General features: G+C 47.2%; 1 protein-coding gene across 1 annotated transcript; it reads right to left on the reverse strand.

Moving 5' to 3' along the window:
• Nucleotides 1–827: 827 nt before the first annotated feature.
• LOC135533190 (cyclin-G-associated kinase-like) lies at nt 828–24,183 on the reverse strand (the record flags this gene model as incomplete). The annotated part of the gene is made up of 13 exons (XM_064960587.1): nt 828–959; nt 1,182–1,304; nt 1,526–1,674; nt 2,200–2,249; nt 5,812–5,923; nt 13,121–13,196; nt 19,394–19,506; nt 20,106–20,241; nt 20,504–20,593; nt 21,233–21,358; nt 22,619–22,761; nt 23,569–23,683; nt 24,124–24,183. Coding segments are annotated over 13 exons (1,425 nt in total), but the record flags the coding sequence as incomplete, so codon positions are not given.
• Between the last annotated feature and the right edge of the window lie 589 nt (nt 24,184–24,772).

The following is a 24,772-nucleotide window of genomic DNA, read 5'->3' on the forward strand; positions in this document are numbered from 1 at the left end:
TGGAAAAAGAAGGTCAGTTGGATATGGAAAGGGGGATACCGGTCCAGTAGGATATGGGAAGGGGGATACCTGGTCAGTTGGATATGGAAGGAAAAGGGGGATACCTGGTCAGTTGGATATGGGAAGGGGATAGGTCAGATATGGAAAGGGGGATACCTGGTCAGTTGGATATGGGAAGGGGGGATACCTGGTCAGTTGATATGGAAAGGGGGATACCTGGTCAGTTGGATATGGAAAGGGGGATACCTGGTCAGTTGGATATGGAAAGGGGGAAGGTCAGAAAGGGGGATACCTGGTCAGTTGGATATGGGAAGGGGGATACCTGGTCAGTTGGATATGGGAAGGGGGGGATACCTGGTCAGTTGGATATGAGAAGGGATATGGGAAGGGAAAGGGGGATACCTGGTCAGTTGGATATGGAAAGGGGGATAGGTCAGATAGGAAAGGATACCTGGTCAGTTGGATATGGGAAGGGGGATACCTGGTTAGTTGAACAACTGAATGCAGTCAACTGAAATGTGTCTTCCTCATTGCCCAACCCCTCAATCAGAGAGGTGCGGAGGGCTGCCTTAATCAACGTCCACAACATCGGCACCCGGCGAGCAGTTGTTTTTGGGGCTTAACTGCCTTGCTCAAGGGAAGAACGGCAGATTCTTCCCACCTTGCCGGCTTCCGGGGATTCGAACCGGCAACCTTTACATTACTGGCCCAAAGCTCTTAACCGCTAGGACACCTACCTGCAGGATAAGGTTAGGATTGGAGAGGGAAACTGATCCTAGATCTGTCCCCAGGGAGACAATGTACTTAAGGCTGGATGACCAGCGCACCTACCTCTTGTGGGAAGGGGAGATCCCCGGGGGACAGCGCTTCATACTGAACATGTATACGGCCGCCTCAGCCGTGGTGAAGAGCGGCAGAAACACAGGAAGGAGCACCGCCACGGCTGAGACGCCGCCGTCCTACAGGCACACAAGACAAGAGGGTCAGGGGTCAACACGGGGACTAAGAATACAAGTTCTCGTGTTGATCTGCATTTCAGACAGACTACCAGTTATGGGAGGAAGAAGTTATTTTAAGAAAAAAAAAAAGGTATATAAATGCCACCAAGTTATGGAGAGTTACTTTGTGTGTCCCAGTGCAGTGCGAGTGAGTGTAGGGGTGTATGTGGTGGCTGTGCTCACCAGGCAGTGGACGACGGCGATGTTCCTCTGGTCCTGTTTCAGCCACAGGTGCATGTTCTTACAGAGGCTGTAGAGGCTCCGCAGGTTGGGTGCCCGCCGGGCCTGCCAGCCACACTCCGACACCTACGGCAGGTCAGGAAGAGCTTTTAGGAACTCTTATTTTCAAATAGGTGTCTGTCTAATGATTATACCTAATACTGAACTTTAACTTTTACACAGATCGGAAGATTCGCTCAAATAATCAGGGAAGCACAAACCAGCGCACCAGCAGAATTGTTCCTCAAAACTCTCTTTACCTACTAGTAAATATTGGTCATATTCTGTCTGGTGGTGGGCTGCCTTACCCTGTTGTGGAAGCGGGTGGGTCTGTAAGAGCGCTTGGTCAAGTTGTAGACGGCGTAGTGTCCTGCATGACGGCCATCCAGGAAGAGACGCACATCCTCCATGTTGTTCTTAATGGCAGACTCCACTCCCTCCGCCGGGAAGGACATGACTGAGCGTACACACGCACACACACACACACACACACGTTACACACACACGTTACACACACACACACGTTACACACACACACGTTACACACACACACGTTCACACACACACGTTACACACACACACGTTACACACACACACGTTACACACACACACGTTACACACACACGTTACACACACACGTTACACACACGTTACACACACGTTACACACACGTTACACACACGTTACACAAGAGAAGAGTGAACCATCGCATTACTTCAATTTAGCCTTTTGAAAACACTACAGATGGATGGAGCTTCAATTCTGCTCAGAGACATTAGTACCATTTGAGAATTATTTTTTTATTTTGTCACATTCAAGGACAAGCCACAAAGTAACACAGTTTAGGTGATCGAAGACAATAAAAAAATCCAAATAGTGTATAATGAAAAGCCTGGTCCCAGATCTGTTTGGGCCATCGCTTCCCTAACAAACAAGGCAACACAAAAGTGATCTAGGACAAGGCTAGAATGAGGGTACATACCTGCTATTCTAGAGGTGATGTAAGAGATATCCAGGTCTCCCTTTGTATAACTGAGAGGGGAAACAAACAATGGGTACAATTCAGATCTGTTACAAACCCAGAGGACACTTGGTTCACGGACAATACTGAACAAAGGGCAGGAACAAAAATAAAATGGACAATCTAGTTGCCAAATTTCAAAAGGGCATTCTGGTTGTATCCCAATATCTCCTCCTTCCTCCTGTAGTGTGCCCTTGTTGACTACTACCCATAAATGTAAAAGTGTTGGATTGGCATAGGGAGGTTGCATACATCAGTCATTTACCTGTGAACAAGTGCACACTTCAAGAGAGAGGAGAGTATTGGGTCACACGCCGACTATTTTCAGTTGTGTGTAGAAGCATGTCACTGCAATGACACATTTTCTCACTATCATCACACATTGTCAATGATAGAGACTTTGTTTTTTAAACTAGATTTAAATACTGTACTTTTTTCCACCACAAATCTACAGTCTAAACTGAAGAAAACTAGTTGGATCTATGGGATTAAAAAGAACAGCAACAGATGTAGGCGAGTTAGGAAAATGAACGTTGGTGAGATGTTGGTTTTTAGTAGGCGGTGGAGGATTAGAATTCAAACCATGTTTCAACTCAAACCCCATATTCACTTTGTGCTGCTGACATGGGATTATGGACACAGCAGTGTGAATATTTTGCAGACTATGGCCACACACACACACACACACACACACACACACACACACACACACACACACACACACACACACACACACAGAGGCGGGTACAAAGAGGGCGTGTAGTATCCCATATTTACCTGGGGCTACAGGAAGGAGTTTATAGGACCATGAGTTGTGGTAGAGGCAGAGTTCATAAAACAAAATCAGAAAAAACACAAAACAGAACTAAATGGGCGAACCAATGAATCAAAACAGAACTAAATGGGCGAACCAATGAATCAAAACAGAACTAAATGGGCGAACCAATGAATCAAAACAGGATGATTGGACAAGGGTGGGTGGGGTGAGTTATCAGATCCAAGAGAGAATGGAGTGTGTGAGTGTGTGTGGAGCTTGTATGGGCAGAGATATTTGCGACAATGCAGAAAGGGAAACAGTCTTTCAGAGCAGTGTGTGTGTGTGTGTGTGTGTGTGTGTGTGTGTGTGTGTGTGTGTGTGTGTGTGTGTGTGTGTCAGGTTTTCAGTTTCGGTCATGTGGCACCAGACATTTGACCAGCAGCATTTTAATTTACCGGATATTTGAGAAATTTTAGGACCCATATGCATTGGGTGCGTAACCGGATTAGGGCGTCCACCCACGTTTATCAAAATGACAGAAATCACATTTTCATTATGGCAATTCATATTAACAGAACATGCAAGTTGACAACGTGTGCGCGCACTCCTTCTTACCCAATTACAGCGCGCACTTTGAAGATGTTAGAATAACGCTCCGCGTTTACTTTTCCTCAGACAAGACGAGTAACAAACAGCTGAATCACTATCCCCCATCACTATCCCCCTCCCCCAACTTTAAAAAGCAAATGAGTCTGATGCAACAGATCAGAACAGTTCGCTTAAAATGTTTATGAACTATTATTTCTTCACAATATGAGCGCAGCAATGCACACAAGGTAGTAGGTTACACGCACATGTTTGTTCCATAATGCAATTAACGGGAGACAGGTTTCATGTGACAGAAATGAGTGGAGATCTTAACATGCAACAGCTAGCATGGGTTGCTAATATGACCTCGGATTGTGTCTTTGGCTACGAGACAATGGAAAAATAAGTTGATATAAAATAATTGCCTCCACGGCTGTGGTCTGATGTTGGCTAGGCTACTTTGAAGCATGGTAAGACATGCCACGTGTAGTAAAACCTTTAGGTTTCATACAATTAAGAAGCTATACGTTCTCAAAAATGGACACTGCCTTCCAGCGCATTGCAAAGTGGTGTGACACTGATAAACCCTGCCTTCCGTTGCCTATGCATTTACTGTTTTGAGATGCTGTAGCAGCAGCCCTCGCGCTGTCTGATCGAATTTCCACTCAAACGCTTTATGAGAATGAACCTATAGACCGATACGCATGACCAGTCAAATGTATTTACATCGACTGGTATTTAAAAGGCTAAAAAGCATTATTTCACAATGGGATTTTTACTGTTCTGGACATTTGGCCGCAGCCATTTCTATTTACATATATATTTCTTTTTAAATATATATATATATATATTATTTTTTTTTGTCGGCCAAAAGCTGGCTATTACCGGCTAATGAAAAACATATTAAAAGAGAGAAATTCAACAAATTAACTTTCAACAAGTTAATTGAAATGCATTCCAGGTGACTACCTCATGAAGCTGGTTGAGAGAATGCCAAAAGTGTACAAAACTGATATCAAGGCAAAGGGTGGATACTTTGAAGAAGCAAAAATAAAATAGATATTTATATTTTTTTGAACACTTTTTGGTTACTACATGATTCCCTATGTGTTATTTCATAGTGTTGTCTTCTCTATTATTCCATAATGTAGAAAATAGTAAAATGATTTGGAAAGGCAGATTCTTGATGAAAACCTGCTCCAGAGCACTCAAGACCTCAGACTGGGGCAAAGGTTCACCTTCCAGCAGGACAACGACCCCAAGCACAAAGCCAAGACAACGCAGAAGTGGCTTTGGGACAAGTGTCTGAATCTTCTTGAGTGGCCCAGCCAGAGCCCGGTTGAACATCTCTGGAGAGACCTGAAAATAGCCATGTATCGACGCTCCCCATCCAACCTGAAATAGCTTGAGAGGATTTGCAGAGAAGAATTGGAGAAACTCCCCAAATACAGGTGTGCCAAGCTTGTAGTGTCATACCCAAGAAGACTCAATCCTGTAATCGCTGTCAAAAGTGATTCAACAAAGTACTGAGTAAAAGATCTGAACTTATGTAAATGTGATATTTCTATTTTCTCTTACAAAGTTGCACGAATGTAGAATGTATAATATAATAATATGTATTAAATTATTTATATTTTATTTTTATAAATTAGCAAACATTTCTAAAATAAAAAATAAAATGTTTTTTGCTTTGTCATTATGGGATATTGTTTGTAGATTGATGAGGAAATAAAACAATTTAATCCATTTTACAATAAGACTGCAACGTATCAAATTGTGGCAAAAGTCAGGGGTCTGAATCATTTCCAAATGCACTGAATATTGTGGTGTTTCTCAATATAATGTATCGCGATGTTTCTCAATATAATGTATCGCGGTGTTTCTCAGCATAATGTATCGCGGTGTTTCTCAGCATAATGTATCGCGGTGTTTCTCAGCATAATGTATCGCGGTGTTTCTCAGCATAATGTATCGCGGTGTTTCTCAGCATAATGTATCGCGGTGTTTCTCAGCATAATGTATCGCGGTGTTTCTCAGCATAATGTATCGCGGTGTTTCTCAGCATAATGTATTGTGGTGTTTCTCAATATAATGTATCGTGGTGTTTCTCAGCATAATGTATCGCGGTGTTTCTCAGCATAATGCATCGCGATGTTTCTCAGCATAATGCATCGGTGTTTCTCAGTTCTAATGTATTGCAGGTGTTTTCCTGGCCGACTGTCTCTCACCTGGCCACAGACTGGATGACTTTAGAGGTGTCTTTGATGTTGGTCAAGCGTTCAGTTCCTCCTTCAGAATGTCGGAAGCCCCCGCCCTGGTCCGGGTCTGCACCGTACACCCCTGAAACACACAGGAAGGAGACAAAGTCATGGGTCAGCGCACAAAAGTGGATTCACACATTAAGCATCTGGAAATAAAAACAAACCTTTCATAAGCTAATCATCAATTTACATTTATCACACAATCTGTGACCGGTGTCAGACATCCTGGCCACAGGTAGTTTGAGTAAATAAAACACATAATAATAAAACACATTAATACATTCCTGGAGACGGGTCCAGCACAATATACTTTAAAATGACTCAAATATAAACTGTGTTTAAATGATAATGGACCTACATTCAGTTTCTTGACTGTGTCCAGCTTCTAATAATCTTTTAAATAAAATGCTAGAGAGTCAGGGAGCTTAAAATTAATAGTAATAATAATAATAATAATAATAATAATAGTAATAATAACAACAATATGGAAAGAGGACTACTTATTGCACATTTTGACTGCGAGGAGATAATCAATTTTTCAACGTGGCCTTCCGGAACTCATTGAAGACAAAATGCGGCACCCGGGCCAAAATTTATTTTGACACCAATGAAATCTGTTCCCATGTATTCCCCGCATAATAGAGACACACGATCGTACACAAATGTAAACAAGGTTTGAAATTAGTATGTTTTAGTCAAGCATATCAGTTTGGGCTTCATCTGGTCAATTTGTCAGTCCACCCACCGACCATCCACTCAAGAAAGAAAAATTGGCCCATGGCTGAATCTAGTTGATGAATCCTGGACTTGACAATCGGGTTTGACATGAGTCTACAACTCATTGAATTGGGTCCTTTGTCTTTTTTTTCCTCCATGTTGTTTTTAGAGGGATGACGTAAACCTGAATTTGTCCGATAAAAACACGTCTGCTGCGACACATTTTGCTACAGTGTGCACTATTGAATACATGCCAGACAGTGCTTCATTTGTAATATGGGACGTGCTGGAACAAAAAACGAGCAGTGGTGTGGAGCCGCTTGCAGAAGTTGCACACAAGGAGCACATTTTTTGTAGCCTTTTTTTTTTTTTGAGTCCTGGAAAAATGTGGGCTTTCATAAATGCATTTCATGCAATTCTACATGACTGGAGACTTTCGCAGAATCTTTAAATTATCGAAATGACAGGCTACAAACCGATCAATAAAAACATCCTCGTTTTCAATCCATCAATAGCCTAGCTGAGTGTAGAAACACATTACTGTAGGTTACAATACGAGCAGGAAATTAGTCCAAAACATCTTCCCAGTTTCACTGACTCGGCTCACTCAGCAGACAAAAGCTTCTCTCCTCTCTCTCTTACTTTGTAAAAACAATGCTGTTCACTCAATAGAGCTATTTCGAAGTTATTAAACAAACAGATTAGTATTTTATTTTCAGGCGGTATTATTTGCTTTCCAACCTGTGATTTCCAGCGATTGTATTTGAAATATTCGCGAAAGGTCTGTTTTGGCTGCATGCTATTCACTGACAGATCTGACACGCATTACCGCAAGTAGGCATGCTTAGGCTATTTTTTTTACAAATTAGCTACGGATCCTCTGTGGCTAAATTATAGGTGTACTCTTAATGTAGTATTGGGAATTATTTCATTTCTTTCTTAACAGAAAGCAAAGTGCTGCCTCACCTCCAGCACACTTCCCGCAGCGAATATTCTATTAGGAAATAAATGATGACGTGAAATGCTGAAGAAATGTGAGTTGCCGGCTCTATCAGAGCACAGAGAGGGAGAGATCAGAGCACATAGAGGGAGAGAGATCAGAGCACAGAGAGGGAGAGGAAGATCAGAGCACAGAGAGGGGAGAGAGATCAGAGCACAGAGAGGAGAGAGATCAGAGCACAGAGAGGGGAGAGATCAGAGCACAGAGAGGGAGAGATCAGAGCACAGAGAGGGAGAGATCAGAGCACAGAGAGGGGAGAGAGAGATCATAGAAAGTGAATCTCATTTTAGTTCTGTGAGAGATACAGGCGTGCTTCTCTCGCACCACATAAATGGTCTATATAGGTTACAATACTGCCATAAACCCGGGCCAGCCCAACATGAATCAGTTCTTACAATATCAGGCACATTATCACAATGACATGTTTGTTTGTTACAGAGGAATCCAAAAAGTAACTACTCTGATGGCTTTTATTAGGATTTTTACATTGCAAAACAGTGAAAATAATTGTTCATGCCACAAGAGGTAGGCTACCTGATCCTGGCAAATGGGCTCCGTGAACGAAAGACAACAAAACAGAGGAGCCAGATCCTGTTCAGGATCCGGCTCAAATGGAGCACTGACGCCAGGTGTGAATGAGTGCAGGAAGCATCTCACCACAGGGAGCCCCCCAGTCTGTTCACCAGATGGCTGACTGCCAAAACAGCAATCCTCTTAACAGCCAAATACATAGCACCAGATCAACAGTAACAGTAGTAGCAGCAGCGCAAGTAGCAGTAGTAGTAGTAACAGTAGTAGTAGCAGTACCAGTAGCAGTAGTAGTAGTAACAGTAGTAGTAGCAGTACCAGTAGTAGTGGTAGCAGTAGTAGTAACAGTAGTAGTAGCAGTACCAGTAGCAGTAGTAGTAGTAACAGTAGTAGTAGCAGTACCAGTAGTAGTGGTAGCAGTAGTAGCAGTACCAGTAGTAGTAGTAGTAGCAGTACCAGTAGCAGTAGTAGTAGTAGTAACAGTAGTAGTAGCAGTACCAGTAGTAGTAGTAGTAGCAGTACCAGTAGTAGCAGTAGTAGTAGTAACAGTAGTAGTAGCAGTACCAGTAGTAGTAGTAGTAGCAGTACCAGTAGCAGTAGTAGTAGTAGTAACAGTAGTAGTAGCAGTACCAGTACCAGTAGCAGTAGTAGTAGTAACAGTAGTAGTAGCAGTACCAGTAGCAGTAGTAGTAGTAACAGTAGTAGTAGTAGTAGTAGCAGTAGTAGTAGTAGCAGTACCAGTAGCAGTTGTAGTAGTAACAGTAGCAGTAGTAGTAGTAACAGTAGTAGTAGCAGTACCAGTAGCAGCAGTAGTAGTAAGTTCCACTGATGTCAGAAGGTGAATTCACCAATTTGTAAGTCACTCTGGATAAGAGGCGTCTACTAAATGACTTAAATGTAAATGTAGTAACAGTAGTAGTAGCAGTACCAGTACCAGTAGCAGTAGTAACAGTAGTAGTAGCAGTACCAGTCGTAGTAGTAACAGTAGTAGTAGTAGTAGTAGCAGTACCAGTAGCAGTAGCAGTTGTAGTAGTAACAGTAGTAGTAGCAGTTGTAGTAGTAACAGTAGTAGTAGCAGTACCAGTAGCAGTAGCAGTTGCAGTAGCAACAGTAGTAGTAGCAGCACCAGCAGCAGCAGCAGTTGTAGCAGCAACAGCAGTAGCAGCAGTACAGCAGCAGCTAGTAGTAGCAACAGCAGTAGCAGCAGTAACAGTAGCAGTAGCAGCAGTAGCTGCAGTAGCAGTAGCAGCAGTAGCAGCAGCAGCAATAGCAGCAGCAGCAGCAGCAGCAGTAGCAGCAGCAGCAGCAGCAGCAGGTACAGTAGCAGCAGTAGCAGCAGCAGCAGTAGCAGCAGCAGCAGCAGCAGCAGCAGCAACAGCAGCAGCAGCAGCAGCAGCCAGCAGCAGTAGCAACAGCAGCAGCAGCAGCACCAGCAGCAGCGCAACAGCAACAGCAGTACAGTAGCAGCAGCTAGCAGCAGCAGCAGTAACAGCAGTAGCAGCAGCAGTAGCAGCAGCAACAGCAGCAGCAGCAGCAGCTAGCAGCAGCTGTAGCAGCAGCAGCAGCAGCAGCAACAGCAGCAGCAGCAGCAGCAGCCGCTGCAGCAGCAACAGCAGCAGCAGCAGCAACAGCAGCAGCAGCAGCAGCAGCAGCAGCAGCAGCAACAGCAGCAGCAGCAGCAGCAGCCGTTGCAGCAGCAACAGCAGCAGCAGCAGCAGCTAGCAGCAGCAGCAGCAGCAGTAGCAACAACAGCAGCAGCAGCAGCAGTAGCAGCAGCAGCAGCAGCAGCAGCAACAGCAGCAGCAGCAGCAACCAGCAGCGAGCCAACAGCAACAGCAGCATTAGCAGCAGCATGCTGCAGCAGCAGCAACAGCAGCAGCGGCAGCAGCAGCAACGCAGCAGCGGCAGCACCAGCAGCACCAGCAGCAGCAGCAATAGCATTAGCAGCAGTCAAGCAGCAGCAGCACCGCAGCAGCAGTAGCAGCAGCACCCGCAGCAGCAGCAGTAGCAGCAGCACCAGCAGCAGCAGCACAGCATCAGCAGCTAGCAGCAGTACCAGCAGCAGCAGCTGTAGCAGCAATAGCAGTAGTACCAGCAGTAACGTCAGTAGCAGTATCAGCAGTAATAGCAGTAGAAGCAGTAAAGCAGAAGCAGTAAAGTAGAAGCAGATAAGAGCAGCCTGCTAAATGACTTAAATGTAAATGTAGTAACAGCAGTAGTAGCAGCACCAGCAGTAACAGTAGTAGTAGCAGCACCAGTCGCAGTAGTAACAGCAGTAGCAGTAGCAGTAGCAGCACCAGCAGCAGTAGCGGTCGCAGCAGTAACAGTAACAGCAGCAGTGCAGCAGCACCAGCAGCAGTCGCAGTAGTAACAGTAGTAGCAGCAGCACCAGTAGCAGCTGTAGTAGTAACAGCAGTAGCAGCAGCACCAGTAGCAGCTGCAGTAGCAACAGTAGCAGCAGCAGTAACAGTAGCAGTAGCAGCAGTAGCTGCTGTAGTAGTAACAGCAGCAGCAGCAGCAATAGCAGCAGCAGCAGCAGCAGCTAGTAGCAGCAACAGCAACAGCAGTAGCAGCAGTAATAGCAGTAGCAGTAGCTCGTTGTAGTAGCAACAGCAGCAGCAGCAGCAATAGCAGCAGTAGCAGCAGTAGCAGCAGCAGTAGCAACAGCAGTAGCAGCAGTACCAGTAATAGTACCAGTAGCAGTTAACAGTAACAGTAGTATTAGTAGTAGCAGCAGCAGCAGTAGTAGTAACAGTAGTAGTGGTAGCAGTAGTAACAGCAGCAGTGGTAGTACCAGTAGTACCAGTAGTACCAGCAATAGTATTAGCAGTACCAGCAGTAGTAGTAGCACCTGTAGTAGCAGTAGTAGTAGTAGTAGTAGTACCTGTAGTAGTACCTGTAGTAGTAGTAGCAGTAGTAGTAGTAGCACCAGCAATAGTATTAGTAGCAGCAGTAGTACCAGTAGCAGTAGTTGCTAGCAGTAATAGTAGTAGTAGGAGTAGTACCAGTAGTAATGTCAGTAGTAGTATCAGTAGTAATAGTAGTAGAAGTAGTACCAGCAGTAGTACAAGCAGTAGTACCAGCAGTTGCAGCAATAGCAGCAGCAGTAGTAGTAGTACCAGTAGAACCAGTAGTAGCAACATTAGTAGTAGTACCAGTAATAGCAACATTAGTGGTAGTAGTAGTAGCAGCAGTAGTAGTACCAGTAGTAGTAGCAGCAGTAGTAGCAACATTAGTGGTAGTAGTAGCAGCAGCAGTAGTAGTAGTACCAGTAGTAGTAGTACCAGTAGCAGTAGTAGCAACATTAGTGGTAGTAGTAGCAGCAGTAGTAGTACCAGTAGCAGTAGTACCAGTAGTAGTAGCAGCAGTAGTACCAGTAGTAGTAGCAGCAGTAGTAGCAACATTAGTAGTAGTACCAGTAGTAGTAGTACAAGTAGCAGTAGTACCAGTAGCAGTAGTAGCAACATTAGTGGTAGTAGTAGCAGCAGCAGTAGTAGTACCAGTAGTAGTAGCAGCAGTAGTAGCAACATTAGTAGTAGTACCAGTAGCAGTACTGTCCATAAAGCACTCTTCCTTAAAAGTTACATTTCCAAGTATGATAGATTCAAACAAAATTATTTTTCAGCCAAGATTATAATGAAGTTTTCCTACTAGATGTTTGCAATGCTAATTCTGAAAAAAATGTAATGTAAAAATATATCCACAGGAAAAGCAGGATATGAAAGTTTTATGCTTAGTATTTGAATTATTTTATTGCCAGTAAAAAATTGAAAATACTAAGCATATAAATGTACAAATCCTGCCTGTGCTTTTCCGAGGATATCTATTTTTTATCTTCATAATATATGAAATATCATCCATTCTGACCAAGATTTAAGTTGCAACTACATTTTGTGAGCCATATTGACGAGCCAGTCCCTTCCTAAGTGAGTAAGCCTTGTTTCAGCATTTAAAATCTAGGAGGTTATTACTATTCTTATTTTTTTTTTTTTTTTTTAAAACACACTGAGTGCAAACATCAGGTGACTAGTAGACCACACCATGTGACTTCAAAGAGGACAAACACAGCAGCTGCTGGGTTGTGAGAGTGTGACCATCCGGCCTTCAGGTGAAGGGGATAGTCTGTGATCAGGGGTCATACAGTGGGGCAAAAAAAGTGTTTAGTCAGACAACAATTGTGCAAGTTCTACCACTTAAATAGATGAGAGAGGCCTGTACGATGACAGACAAAATGAGAAAAAAAATCCAGAAAATCACATTGTAGGATTTTTTATAAATTTATTTGCAAATGATGGTGGAAAAATAAGTATTTGGTCAATAACAAAAGTTTCTCAATACTTTGTTATATACCCTTTGTTGGCAATGACAGAGGTCAAACGTTTTCTGTAAGTCTTCACAAGGTTTTCACACTGTTGCTGGTATTTTGGCCCATTCCTCCATGCAGCAGATGTTTTGGGGCTGTTGCTGGGCAACATGGACTTTCAACTCCCTCCAAAGATTTTCTATGGGGTTGAGATCTGGAGACTGCCTAGGCCACTCCAGGACCTTGAAATGCTTCTTACGAAGTCACTCCTTCGTTGCCCGGGCGGTGTGTTTGGGATCATTGTCATGCTGAAAGACCCAGCCACGTTTAATCTTCAATGCCCTTGCTGATGGAAGGAGGTTTTCACTCAAAATCTCACGATACATGGCCCCATTCATTCTTTCCTTTACACAGATCAGTCGTCCTGGTCCCTCTGCTTGTTTGTAGGTGACCAAATACACACACGAGACACACACACACACACACGAGACACACACACACACGAGACACACACACACACACACGAGACACACACACACACACACGAGACACACACACACACACACGAGACACACACACACACACGAGACACACACACACACACGAGACACACACACACACACACAGAGACACACACACACACACACGAGACACACACACACACGAGACACACACACACACACGAGACACACACACACACAAGAGACACACACAGCGTTTGAACTCACCTGCGTTGTGGATGTTGTGGATCTGGGCTGGGGGCTGTGCGCCGTTGTTGCCAAATCCTCCGTTCTGCTCCAGCAGCTGCAGAGATTCATAGCCATCGTAAGCAGGCCTCAAACAGTAATCTGGCCTCAACAGACTCATGGGGGCGACCAAGCACCAAAAACAAACAGTTGAAAAGTGAAGAGAAGGACTAAAACGAGTCCCAAGAGAAGGCAGTCAGAGTCGTTAGATTCAGTCAGAACATTAGTACAGTTTCCTGGACTAGAGTGTAGGTATCTCTGGGTGTGTCAGTGAGGGTCAAACCTTCACGAGTCCTGCCTGTCTTGGCTGTGCCTCCTCTCCGGAGGGGGTAAGCTCCTTAACCCACAGAGAAACCCCCGATTAACACAGATCATCCCAGCCTCAATCTGCACTCAGACACAGGGGAGCAGTTATGTCTACCCCTTACTACCACTACTACTACGAATACCAACACCACCACCAATACTACTACCACCACCAACAATACTACTACTTCCACCACCACCATCACTACTACTACCACCACCACTACCACTACTACTACTACCACCACCAATACTACCACTACCGCCATCACAACTACTACTACCACCACCTCCAATACTACTACTACCACCGCCACCACCACCGCCATCACGACTACTACCACCACCACCACCACTACTACCACAAATACTACTACTACCACCACCAATACTACCACTACCGCCATCACTACTTCTACTACCACCACCTCCAATACTACTACTACTACCGCCACTACTACTACCACCACCACCACCGCCATCACTACTACTACCACCACCACCATCACTACAACTACCACCACCACTACTACTACCACCACCACCACCATCACTACTACCACCACCGCCATCACTACTACCACCACCACCGCCACTACTACTGCCACTACTATTACTACTGCCACTACTACTGCCACCACTACAACTACTGCCACTACCACCACTACTATTACTACTGCCACTACTATTACTACCGCCACTACTACTGCCACCACTCCTACCGCCACTACTATTACTACTGCCACTACTACTACTACTACTACTACCACCGCCACTACTACTACTACCACCGCCACTACTACTACTATTACTACTACTACCGCCACTACTACTACTACTATTACTACTACCACCGCCACTACTACTGCCACTACTATTACTACCACCACTACCACCACCATCACTACTACTACCACCGCCACTACTACTGCCACTATCACTACTACTACTACCGCCACCACTATTACTACCACCACTATCACTACTAATACCACCACCGCCACTACTACTGCCACTACTATTACTACCGCCGCTACTACCGCCACTACTACCACTACTCCCACCACCACTACTACCACCACCGCCACTATCACTACTACTACTACCACCACCACCACCGCCACTACTACCACCGCCACTATCACTACTACTCCCACCGCCACTACTCCCACCACCACTACTCCCACCACCACTACTCCCACCACCACTACTCCCACCACCACCACCACCGCCACTACTACTACCACCACCACTATCACTACTACTACCACCGCCACTACTACTACCGCCACTATCACTACTACTACTACTACTACCACCACCACCGCCACTATCACCGCTACTACCACCGCCGCTACTACCACCGCCGCCACTACCACCGCCGCTACTACCACCGCCATTATCACTACTACCACCGCCATTATCACTACTACCACCGCCATTATCACTACCACCACCGCCATTATCACTACCACCACCCCTACCACCACCGCGGCCCCTACCACCACCCCTACCACCACCGCGGCCCCTACCACCACCGCCTCTACTATTACTACTACCACCGCCACTACTACTGCCACTACTATTACTACTACCGCTACTATTACTACCACTGCTACTACTACTGCCACTATTATAACTACCACTGCTACTACTACCACCGCCACTACCACTACTATTACTACTACCACCGCCACTACTATTACTACTACCACCGCCACTACTACTACTATTACTACCACCGCCACTACTACTACTACTACCACCGCCACTACTACTACTACTACTACTACTACTACCACCACCACCACCGCCACTACTACTACCACCGCCACTACTACTACTACTACTACTACTACTACCACTACTACTACTACCACCGCCACTACTACTACTACCACCGCCACTACTACTACTACCACCGCCACTACTACTACTACCGCCGCCACTACTACTACCGCCACTACTACTACTACCACCGCCACTACTACCGCCACCACTATTACCACCACCACTATTACTACCACTCACTATCACTACTACTACCACCACTACTATTACTACCGCCGCTACTACAGCCACTACTACCACCACTACTACCACCACCACTATCACTACTACTACTACCACCACCACCGCCACTACTACCACCGCCACTATCACTACTACTACCACCGCCACTACTACTACCACCACTACTCCCACCACCACTACTACTACTACTACTACCACCACCACCGCCACTATCACTACTACTACCACTACTACTACCGCCACTATCACTACTACTACTACTACTACTACTACCACCGCCACTACCACCACCGCCGCTACTACCACCACCACCGCTACTACCGCCGCCATTATCACTACTACCGCCGCCATTATCACTACCACCGCCGCCATTATCACCACCACCGCCGCCCCTACCGCCACCGCCGCCCCTACCGCCACCCCTACTGCCACCCCTACTACCACCGCCACCACCACCGCCGCCCCTACCACCACCGCCACCACCACCGCCACCACTATTGCCACTACTACCACTACTACTGCCACTACCACTACTACTACCACTGCTACCACCGCCACTACTACTACCACCGCCACTACTACTACCACCGCCACTACTACTACCACCGCCACTACTACTACCACCGCCACTACTACTACCACTACTACCACCGCCACTACTACTACCACTACTACCACCGCCACTACTACCACCGCCAGCACCACCGCCAACACCACTACCACAGCCAGCACCACTAGTACTACTGCTGCTACTAGTACTACTGCTGCTACTAGTGCTGCTACTGCTACTAGTGCTGCTACTGCTACTAGTGCTGATGCTACTAATGCTACTACTGCTGCTGCTACTACTGCTGATACTACTACTCGCTACTGTTGCTGCTACTACTGCTACTGTTTCTGCTACTACTACTCGCTACTGTTGCTGCCGCTGCTACCTCCGCTGATACCACTACCGCCGATACCACTACCACTACCGCTGCCGATACCACCGCTGCCGATACCACTGCCGCTGATACCACCGCCGCCGCCGCTGATACCACTACCGCCGCCGATACCACCGCCGCTGCCGCTGATACTACCACCGCCGCTGATAACTACTACCGCCGCTGATGCTACCACCGCTGCCGCTACCACCGCTGCCACTACCGCCGCCGCCGCTACCACTCACCACCGCCACCGCTACCGCTACCACTACCGCTGATACTACCACCACCGCCGCCGATACCACCACCACTACCACTCACCGCCGCCGCTACCACCACCGCCGCCGCTACCACCACCACCGCTACCACCACCACCGCCGCCGACACCACTACCACCGCCGCCGCTGATACTCACTACCACCGCCGATACTCACTACCACCGATCACCACCACCGCCGCCGATACCACCGCCGCTGATACCACCGCCGCGCTGATACCACCACCGCCGCCGATACCATTACCACCGCCGCCGATACCTACCGCCGATACCCACCGCCGCTGATACCACCACCGCCGATACCAATACCTCACCACCGACACCGCCGCCGCTGCCATTGCCACTACCACCGCCGATACTCACCACCACCGCCGCTGGATACCACCGCCGCCGCCCGCCGACAACCACCACTACCACCGCCGATACCACCACCACCACCGCCGATACCACTACCACTACCGCCGACACCACTCACTCACTACCGCTGATACCACCACCACTACCGCCGATACCACTACCACCACCACCACCACCACCACCGCCGCCGCCGCCGATACCACCGCTGCTGCCGCTGATACCACTACCACCGCTACCACCACCGTTGCCGCTGACACCACCACCGCTGCCGCTGATACTCACCACCACTACCGCTGATACCACCACCACCACCGCCGATACCACTCACCACTACCACCACTACCGCTGCCGCCGATACCACCGCTGTTGCCGCTGATACCAATACCACCGCTACCACCGCTGTTGCCGCTGATACCACTACCACCGCCGCTGACAATGACCGCTGATACCACCACCGCCGATACCAATACCACCACCGATACCGTTCGCCGCCACCGCCACCACCACCGCCGATACCACCACCACCACCGCCGATACCACCGCCGCCGATCACCACCGCCGCCGATACCACCGCCGCTGATACCACCACCACCACCGCCGATACCACCACCACCACCACCGCTGATACCACCACCACTACCACCGCTGATACCACTACCACCGCTGATACCACTACTCACCACCACCGCTGATACCACTACCACCACCACCGCCGATACCACTACCACTACCGCTGCTGATACCACCGCCGATACTCACCACTCACCACCGCTGATACCACCGCCGCTGATACTCACCGCTGCCGATACCACCGCCGCTGATACCACTACTACTACTACCGCCGATACTACTACTACCACTACTACTACCGCTGATACCACTACTACCGCTGATACCACTACTACTACTACTGCTGATACTACTACTACTACCACTACCGCTGATACTACTACTACTACTACTACTACTACCGCTGCTGCTGATACTACTGCCGCTGCTGATACCACTGCCGCCGCTGATACTACTGCTGATATTGCTGCTGCTGCTACTACTACTACTGTTGCTGCTACTGATGCTACTACTACTGCTGCTGATACTACTGCTGCTACTACTACTACTGCTACTACTGCTGATATTGTTGCTGCTACTACTACTACTGTTGCTGCTACTGATGCTACTGCTACTGTTGCTGCTGCTACTGCTGCTGATGCTACTGCTACTGTTGCTGCTGCTGCTACTACTGCTGCTACTACTGCTACTGCTGCTACTGCTGCTGCTACTGCTGCTATTGATACTACTACTACAAGTCCCACAGCAGGCCAAGTATACAGTTCCCACAACATGCCAAGTCCCAAAGGAGGCCAAGCATACAGTTCCCACAACATGCCAAGTCCCACAGCAGGCCAAGTATACGGTTCCCACAACATACCAAGTCCCACAGCAGGCCAAGCATTACTCTCTCCCTGTCCCTCCTTCCCTTTTGTCTTTCTTTCTCCCTCTCCTTTGTGTCGTTCTCTCTCCATCACGTGACATCACTTTCCATTAAGACTGAAACGCCTGTAGTGTGTGGATATGGCTGGGATGAGACACTCCTTTGTGACCGATGGTGGCGGGGGCAGGTGGAAGGGGTTGAGGCAGAAGCAGGGAGGGGAGCAGGCACTCTCTCAATAGCTCTTCAGAGAGTTGGTGGCACTACTGGAGAACTGACTCCCTTTGTACCCCAAGAACTGACTTGTTTGCCATAAGAGTCGGGGGGGGGGGGCTACACAGTCCCAATTCAATTCCTTACATAGCCCTTGGTCCTAACTCATCAACGTTTGCAGTTGTTTAAGGTGGAAGCTTTAACAATACACTGGTTATACCAAACCTGGAGGGGTTAGGTCCGAGAACAAGGGAGAGGAAGAGGGTCTCAACCTCAGTCACACAAGGAGGGAAAGGTGACCTGACTTATCGTGTGACCTTAAGCAGGGGGCATTAAGCTGTGTATCCAACCATGAATATATCCTCCTCTCTCAGCACGGAAGATAGACACCCCACAACTACTCACCCCTCTCCAGAAACACTCTGATAGGGGCTTTGACCTAGCATTAGCCCTAACAAAGAAATATGTAGGTCATTGTGTGAGCAACTAAACATATATATTTTTTTTTAAACTGGCAACATGGGTGTTTGGCTGACATCATTACACATCCTGTGACATTCATTTGGTATTTGGTAGTAATAGTCTATGTCAAGACCCCTCATGCAAAAGGCTCTAGAAAGGAGTCATGAAGGAGTTGGGTTGCAATGCTAGTAAGGTCAGACAAGCAGAAGGGGTTCAGAGGTCAAGGGTCAGGGGGTTGAAGGTCAGTCGGTTACCTCGGTGATGGGAGACTTGGGGTTGACATTGCGCGCCGCAGCGATCTCCTGTAGTTGGTTGACCAGCTCCGTGATGGACAGCCTCTCCTCTGGGTTGATCTTCAGCATGGATCCTGAGAAGAGGAGAGGAATGGCCACAAACGTCTTAACGTCTTAACAGATAACCAGCCTAAAACTCTTAAGAGCAAGCAATGCAGTGGCAGAAGCACAGTGGCTAGGAAAAAAAATATAGAAGGCCTGAACCCAGGAAGAAACCTAGAGGAACCAGGCTCAGAGGGGTGGCCAGAGGCGGAACCCAGGAAGAAACCTAGAGAGGAACCAGGCTCCGAGGGGTGGCCAGAGGCAGGAACCCAGGAAGAAACCTAGAGAGGAACCAGGCTCCGAGGGTGGCCAGAGGCAGGAACCCAGGAAGAAACCTAGAGAGGGACCAGGCTCCGAGGGTGGCCAGTCCTCTTCTGGCAGATCTCACATCATGATCTCAAAGTCGGTCGACCATATTTTTTAAGTGCGCGTTTTGTTACGTCTTGAAAATATTAGTCGTTCCTGCCAAAAACAGCAACTACACCTCGATGGACTGCTGGGTACAGGGATTCTCTTCATTTTTAATCAGATATTGAACTATTCATTTATTTTTTACAACCACAGGCCGCATTTACTAAGACAACCACCCATTTCAGAGCCCCGATCTGATGAATGAACGGAGGATCCTTACTGATGAGCTCGTGGTAAACAGTGTACTTGACGTCATTCTGGGGGATGGCGTACTTCCCGTTGACTATCTGCAGCTTAGCGCCTTCCTCGAAGGGGTGCTGCTTAAAACACAACAAGTAGAGGATACAACCCAATGCCTGGAGAGAGAGACGCACAGACACACACACACACACACACACACACACAGAGAGAGAGAGAGAGAAAAATTATCAACAGGCTATAGAGATGAGGTTTTTTAATTGTCCCTTTAACCACTTAAATAACCCCCTATTCCCTTTACAGTGCACTACTTTTGACCAGAGCACAAAGGGCACCGTAGCAGGTGATATAGCAACCAATATAGCAGCAAACGAAACAACAAATAGACAGACTAAATAATGTTGCTGTGACAAGACTCACCCAGATGTCCTGCTTCTCGTTAATGGGGAAGTTGGAGTACAGGTCAATCATCTCAGGTGTCCTGTAGGCCGGAGTAGTGTTTCTGGTGATCTGGGTACAGTGGAAGGTGACCAGAGAGGGTAACTTTAGTTTAGCGGTAGCTCACAGAACAAGAACGAGCAGAACGGGCCTCCCCATTTAAGTTAATGATGTCATAATGGGTCGTCTGGCAGCCATTTTGAGTGCATCCATGAGTTTACCTATCCGAGGTTCCAAGTCCTAGTCATTCTGTGTCTAAGGTTTAGCTATTTTCCTCACATTCAAATACAGACAACATCTAACCTTTTACTTTTCCCAGGAAAATGTGGGGATTAACAGCCCGTTTCCAAGAAAATCTTATGCATGAGTGATTCTTCTAGCCAATAAGTAACTTTCTGTATCCATGCTAGTTTCCTGTAGAGCACCATTAAACTGGAGGAAAATAGACTGGTGTTACAGGGTTTGAGGAAAGCCAGTGTGTTCCGATTTGACTAACCAACATTGGTGCAGGAATAAAGTATAATTTTGTGTAATTATATCAATAGGAGATGGTTTCCCAGACACTAATTAAGCCTAATTCTGGACTAAAAAGTATTTAAGGAAATGATCCATTAAAGTAGATTTATAGTCCAGGACTAGGCCTCCTCTCCCCTGGGGAGTCTACAGCAGCGATAGTGAAAGGAGTACTAGAACAGGGGTTTCCTAAATCACCTCATCCTCAACCATGGACCTCTTCTGGGCTGACCAGCCGTAGTCAGGGTAGTGGGCTATTGTGGTGGAACTGCCAAAGTCACACAGCTTGATGGTGCCTTGGTGACTGATCAGCAAGTTCTCAATCTGGAGGAGGCAGACAAAAAAAAGGACAGTGGCTCATTATGCGATTGTAGTTTGTGTGTACATTTTTTTTCTATATTTGGTCTGGGAATTTTGTTTGTTGTAAGGCGATGTCAGCACCATTTCACCAGATCAAATTCCTGTAAGAAGTAATGTATTTGGCGAATCAAGGTGATTCTGATAAACATCAATAAAGCAAGGACAGTAGGCAGCAACACCTTTATTTTCTAGGGTGCTTTAGAAGCAGGGTGATATATTTTCTAGGGCGCTTCAGAAGCAGGGTGATATATTTTCTAGGGCGCTTCAGAAGCAGGGTGATTTATTTTCTAGGGCGCTTCAGAAGCAGGGTGATTTATTTTCTAGGGCGCTTCAGAAGCAGGGTGATTTATTTTCTAGGGCGCTTCAGAAGCAGGGTGATTTATTTTCTAGGGCGCTTCAGAAGCAGGGTGATTTATTTTCTAGGGCGCTTCAGAAGCAGGGTGATTTATTTTCTAGGGCGCTTCAGAAGCAGGGTGATTTATTTTAACGTCGCTTTTGAAGCAGGGTGATTTATTTTAACGCTGCATTAGAAGCAGGGTGATTTATGTTAACATTGCTTCAGAAGCAGGGTGATATTTTAATGCCACATTAGAAGCAGGGTGCTTCTCAGTCTCAAATCAGCAGGCCACATGAAAATATTGCAGCGAGGCAACGCCGCTCATCAGAACATTTGTCACAAAACGCATAGCCTCTGGTTTGACCCGGTCCTCAGTTGCAATTCCAAAAACACTTAAAACAATCCCCGAGTCCGCTAGAAAGTCAGGAAACAGAGCGTGATGGGCCAGGCGAGGGGTGGAGGGGTCCCAGGGAACACAGACGTCTACATCAGCACTCTGTAGCTACAGCAAGCACATCACCAGGGTGTTTGGTCACTGATCAAATCAAATAAAAACATCTGACAAACAAGTGACTGAAAGTTTAAGTGTGGCAGAGTGGTAGAGCAGGGAGGGAGGGAAGTCTTACCGGAGGAGGAAGAGAATGGTTATGTCTAGATAGCATACAGATGGTAGCAGGTATAGTATGGTGTAGTAAAGGAGGAAGAGGTATTGGCAATGGCAGGAGTTGAGAGGGGAAGTAGGGTGATGTTGCAGCAGAGATGCTGATCTTGGGTCAGTTTTGCATTTCCTCCACTAATGGTTAAGGTTAGGATTGGGAAAGGGACACTGATCCTAGAGCTGCACCTTGGAGAAATTACAAGGGTGAGTTGGGCTTTGAACTGCGCACCTTAAGATCCCGGTGGATGATAGGAGGTTTCTGTTTGTGCATGTGCTGCACAGCGCGACACGACTGGTAGAAGATCTTCAGCACTGTGTCACATGACATGGGTCCCTTCTGCTCCACCCGCTTGATGAAGTCCACCAGTTGACCTGAGGGAGGAAGACAGGAAGACAGGAAGTGCCTGATCAGCAAAATGAAGAGTACTAGTCAAAGCAATTGCTAAATCACTGACTAAACATTATGGGGCAGTTTCCCTGATACAGATTACGTTCAGTCCTGGACAAAACATATCTTTCAATGAAGAATCTTAGTCTCTATTGAGAATGCTTTTTAGTTCCGAACTAGGCTCAATCTGTGCATGGGACACCAGCCATAAAGGTATTGCTAATTAGTAGAAGACTACAGCGCATACATTTGCTTGATAACATCAGGCATATTCACAGAAGTATAAACTGTATTACAGACTTGTGAATATACCACTCCAAAAAGGCCTCTAGAAGATGTCGCTACATCCACATTACGTTCCAGGAGGAAGAGTAAACGTTAGGCTTCTATTTCAGCCCTTAGCGCTGCGCACAGCGAAACAGAAAACGCAGTGCGGACGTAGCTTGAAATACTCCAACAGCTTTATGACGTCACTGTGTACCACAGAGGGGCCCGGCCCGGTCCCGCACAGAGGGGGCCCGGTCCCGCACAGAGGGGGCCCGGTCCCGCACAGAGGGGCCCGGTCCCGCACAGAGGGGCCCGGTCCCGCACAGAGGGGGCCCGGTCCCGCACAGAGGGGCCCGGTCCCGCACAGAGGGGGCCCGGTCCCGCACAGAGGGGCCCGGTCCCGCACAGAGGGGCCCGGTCCCGCACAGAGGGGGCCCGGTCCCGCACAGAGGGGGCCCAGCCTGTCCCGGTCCCGCACAGAGGGGGCCCGGTCCCGCAAAGCGATAAAGTGGAGTCTACAGTACCTTTACAGAGCTCTGTGAGAATGAGGAACTCAGCCTGGCCCGTGTCCGACTCCTCCTTGGCAATGGACGCTGCAGAGCTGAACTGTACCACGTTGGGGTGACCAGAGAGCTTTTTCTACACAACACTCAGGTCAAAGAAAAAGAACTGATTGTCTGTATATCAAACTGGGTTGTTTCTTAAGCCCAGTTTCCATTAGTGCTTTACTTTTTTTTTTTTTTTCATTTTTATTTAACCTTTATTTAAACTTTGGCAGGTAAGTTAAGAACTAATTCTTATTTACAATGAGAGCCTAAACCCGGTCAAACCCGAAACGACGCTGGGCCAATTGTGCGCCGCCATATGGGACTCCCAATCACAGCCGGTTGAGATTGACTCCTACACCAGAATGTTTTTTTTTTTAAAGAATATTGTCTACTTTATTCAGATTGGTCTATTTTATCGAAAATGGTTATTATGGCAGACAGCCACGTCAGCTGTTCCTTGACTAAAGGATGTTGTTCCGTGTTCCGAATGTTCCGTGTTCGACGAGGACACAGAACCACTCAAAAAGATACCATGATGCAGACCTCCTGGATGATTTCTTTGTTCTTCTCCTCCTCGTGGGACAGGAGCCTCTGTGTGCGCACACGCACACACACACACACACACACACAAACAGACAACCATTTAACAAATACAGAACAAAGTATGCGTTCCAAATGGCATGCTATTGGAGCTGGTCAAACGTAGTGCACTACATAAAGGAACAGGGCACTACCTAAAGGCACTACCTAAAGGCACTACATAAAGGCGCTACCTAAAGGCGCTACATAAAGGAACAGGGCGCTACATAAAGGAACAGGGCTCTACATAAAGGAACAGGGCTCTACATAAAGGAACAGGGCGCTACATAAAGGAACAGGGCGCTACATAAAGGCACAGGGCGCTACATAAAGGCACAGGGCGCTACATAAAGGCACAGGGCGCTACATAAAGGAACAGGGCGCTACATAAAGGAACTGGGCGCTACATAAAGGAACTGGGCGCTACATAAAGGAACAGGGCGCTACATAAAGGAACAGGGCGCTACATAAAGGAACAGGGCGCTACATAAAGGAACAGGGCGCTACATAAAGGAACAGGGCGCTACATAAAGGAACAGGGCGCTACATAAAGGCGCTACATAAAGGAACAGGGCGCTACATAAAGGCACAGGGCGCTACA

This window comes from Oncorhynchus masou, unplaced genomic scaffold (assembly GCF_036934945.1).
Source record: "Oncorhynchus masou masou isolate Uvic2021 unplaced genomic scaffold, UVic_Omas_1.1 unplaced_scaffold_2279, whole genome shotgun sequence".
Lineage (NCBI taxonomy): Eukaryota > Metazoa > Chordata > Actinopteri > Salmoniformes > Salmonidae > Oncorhynchus > Oncorhynchus masou.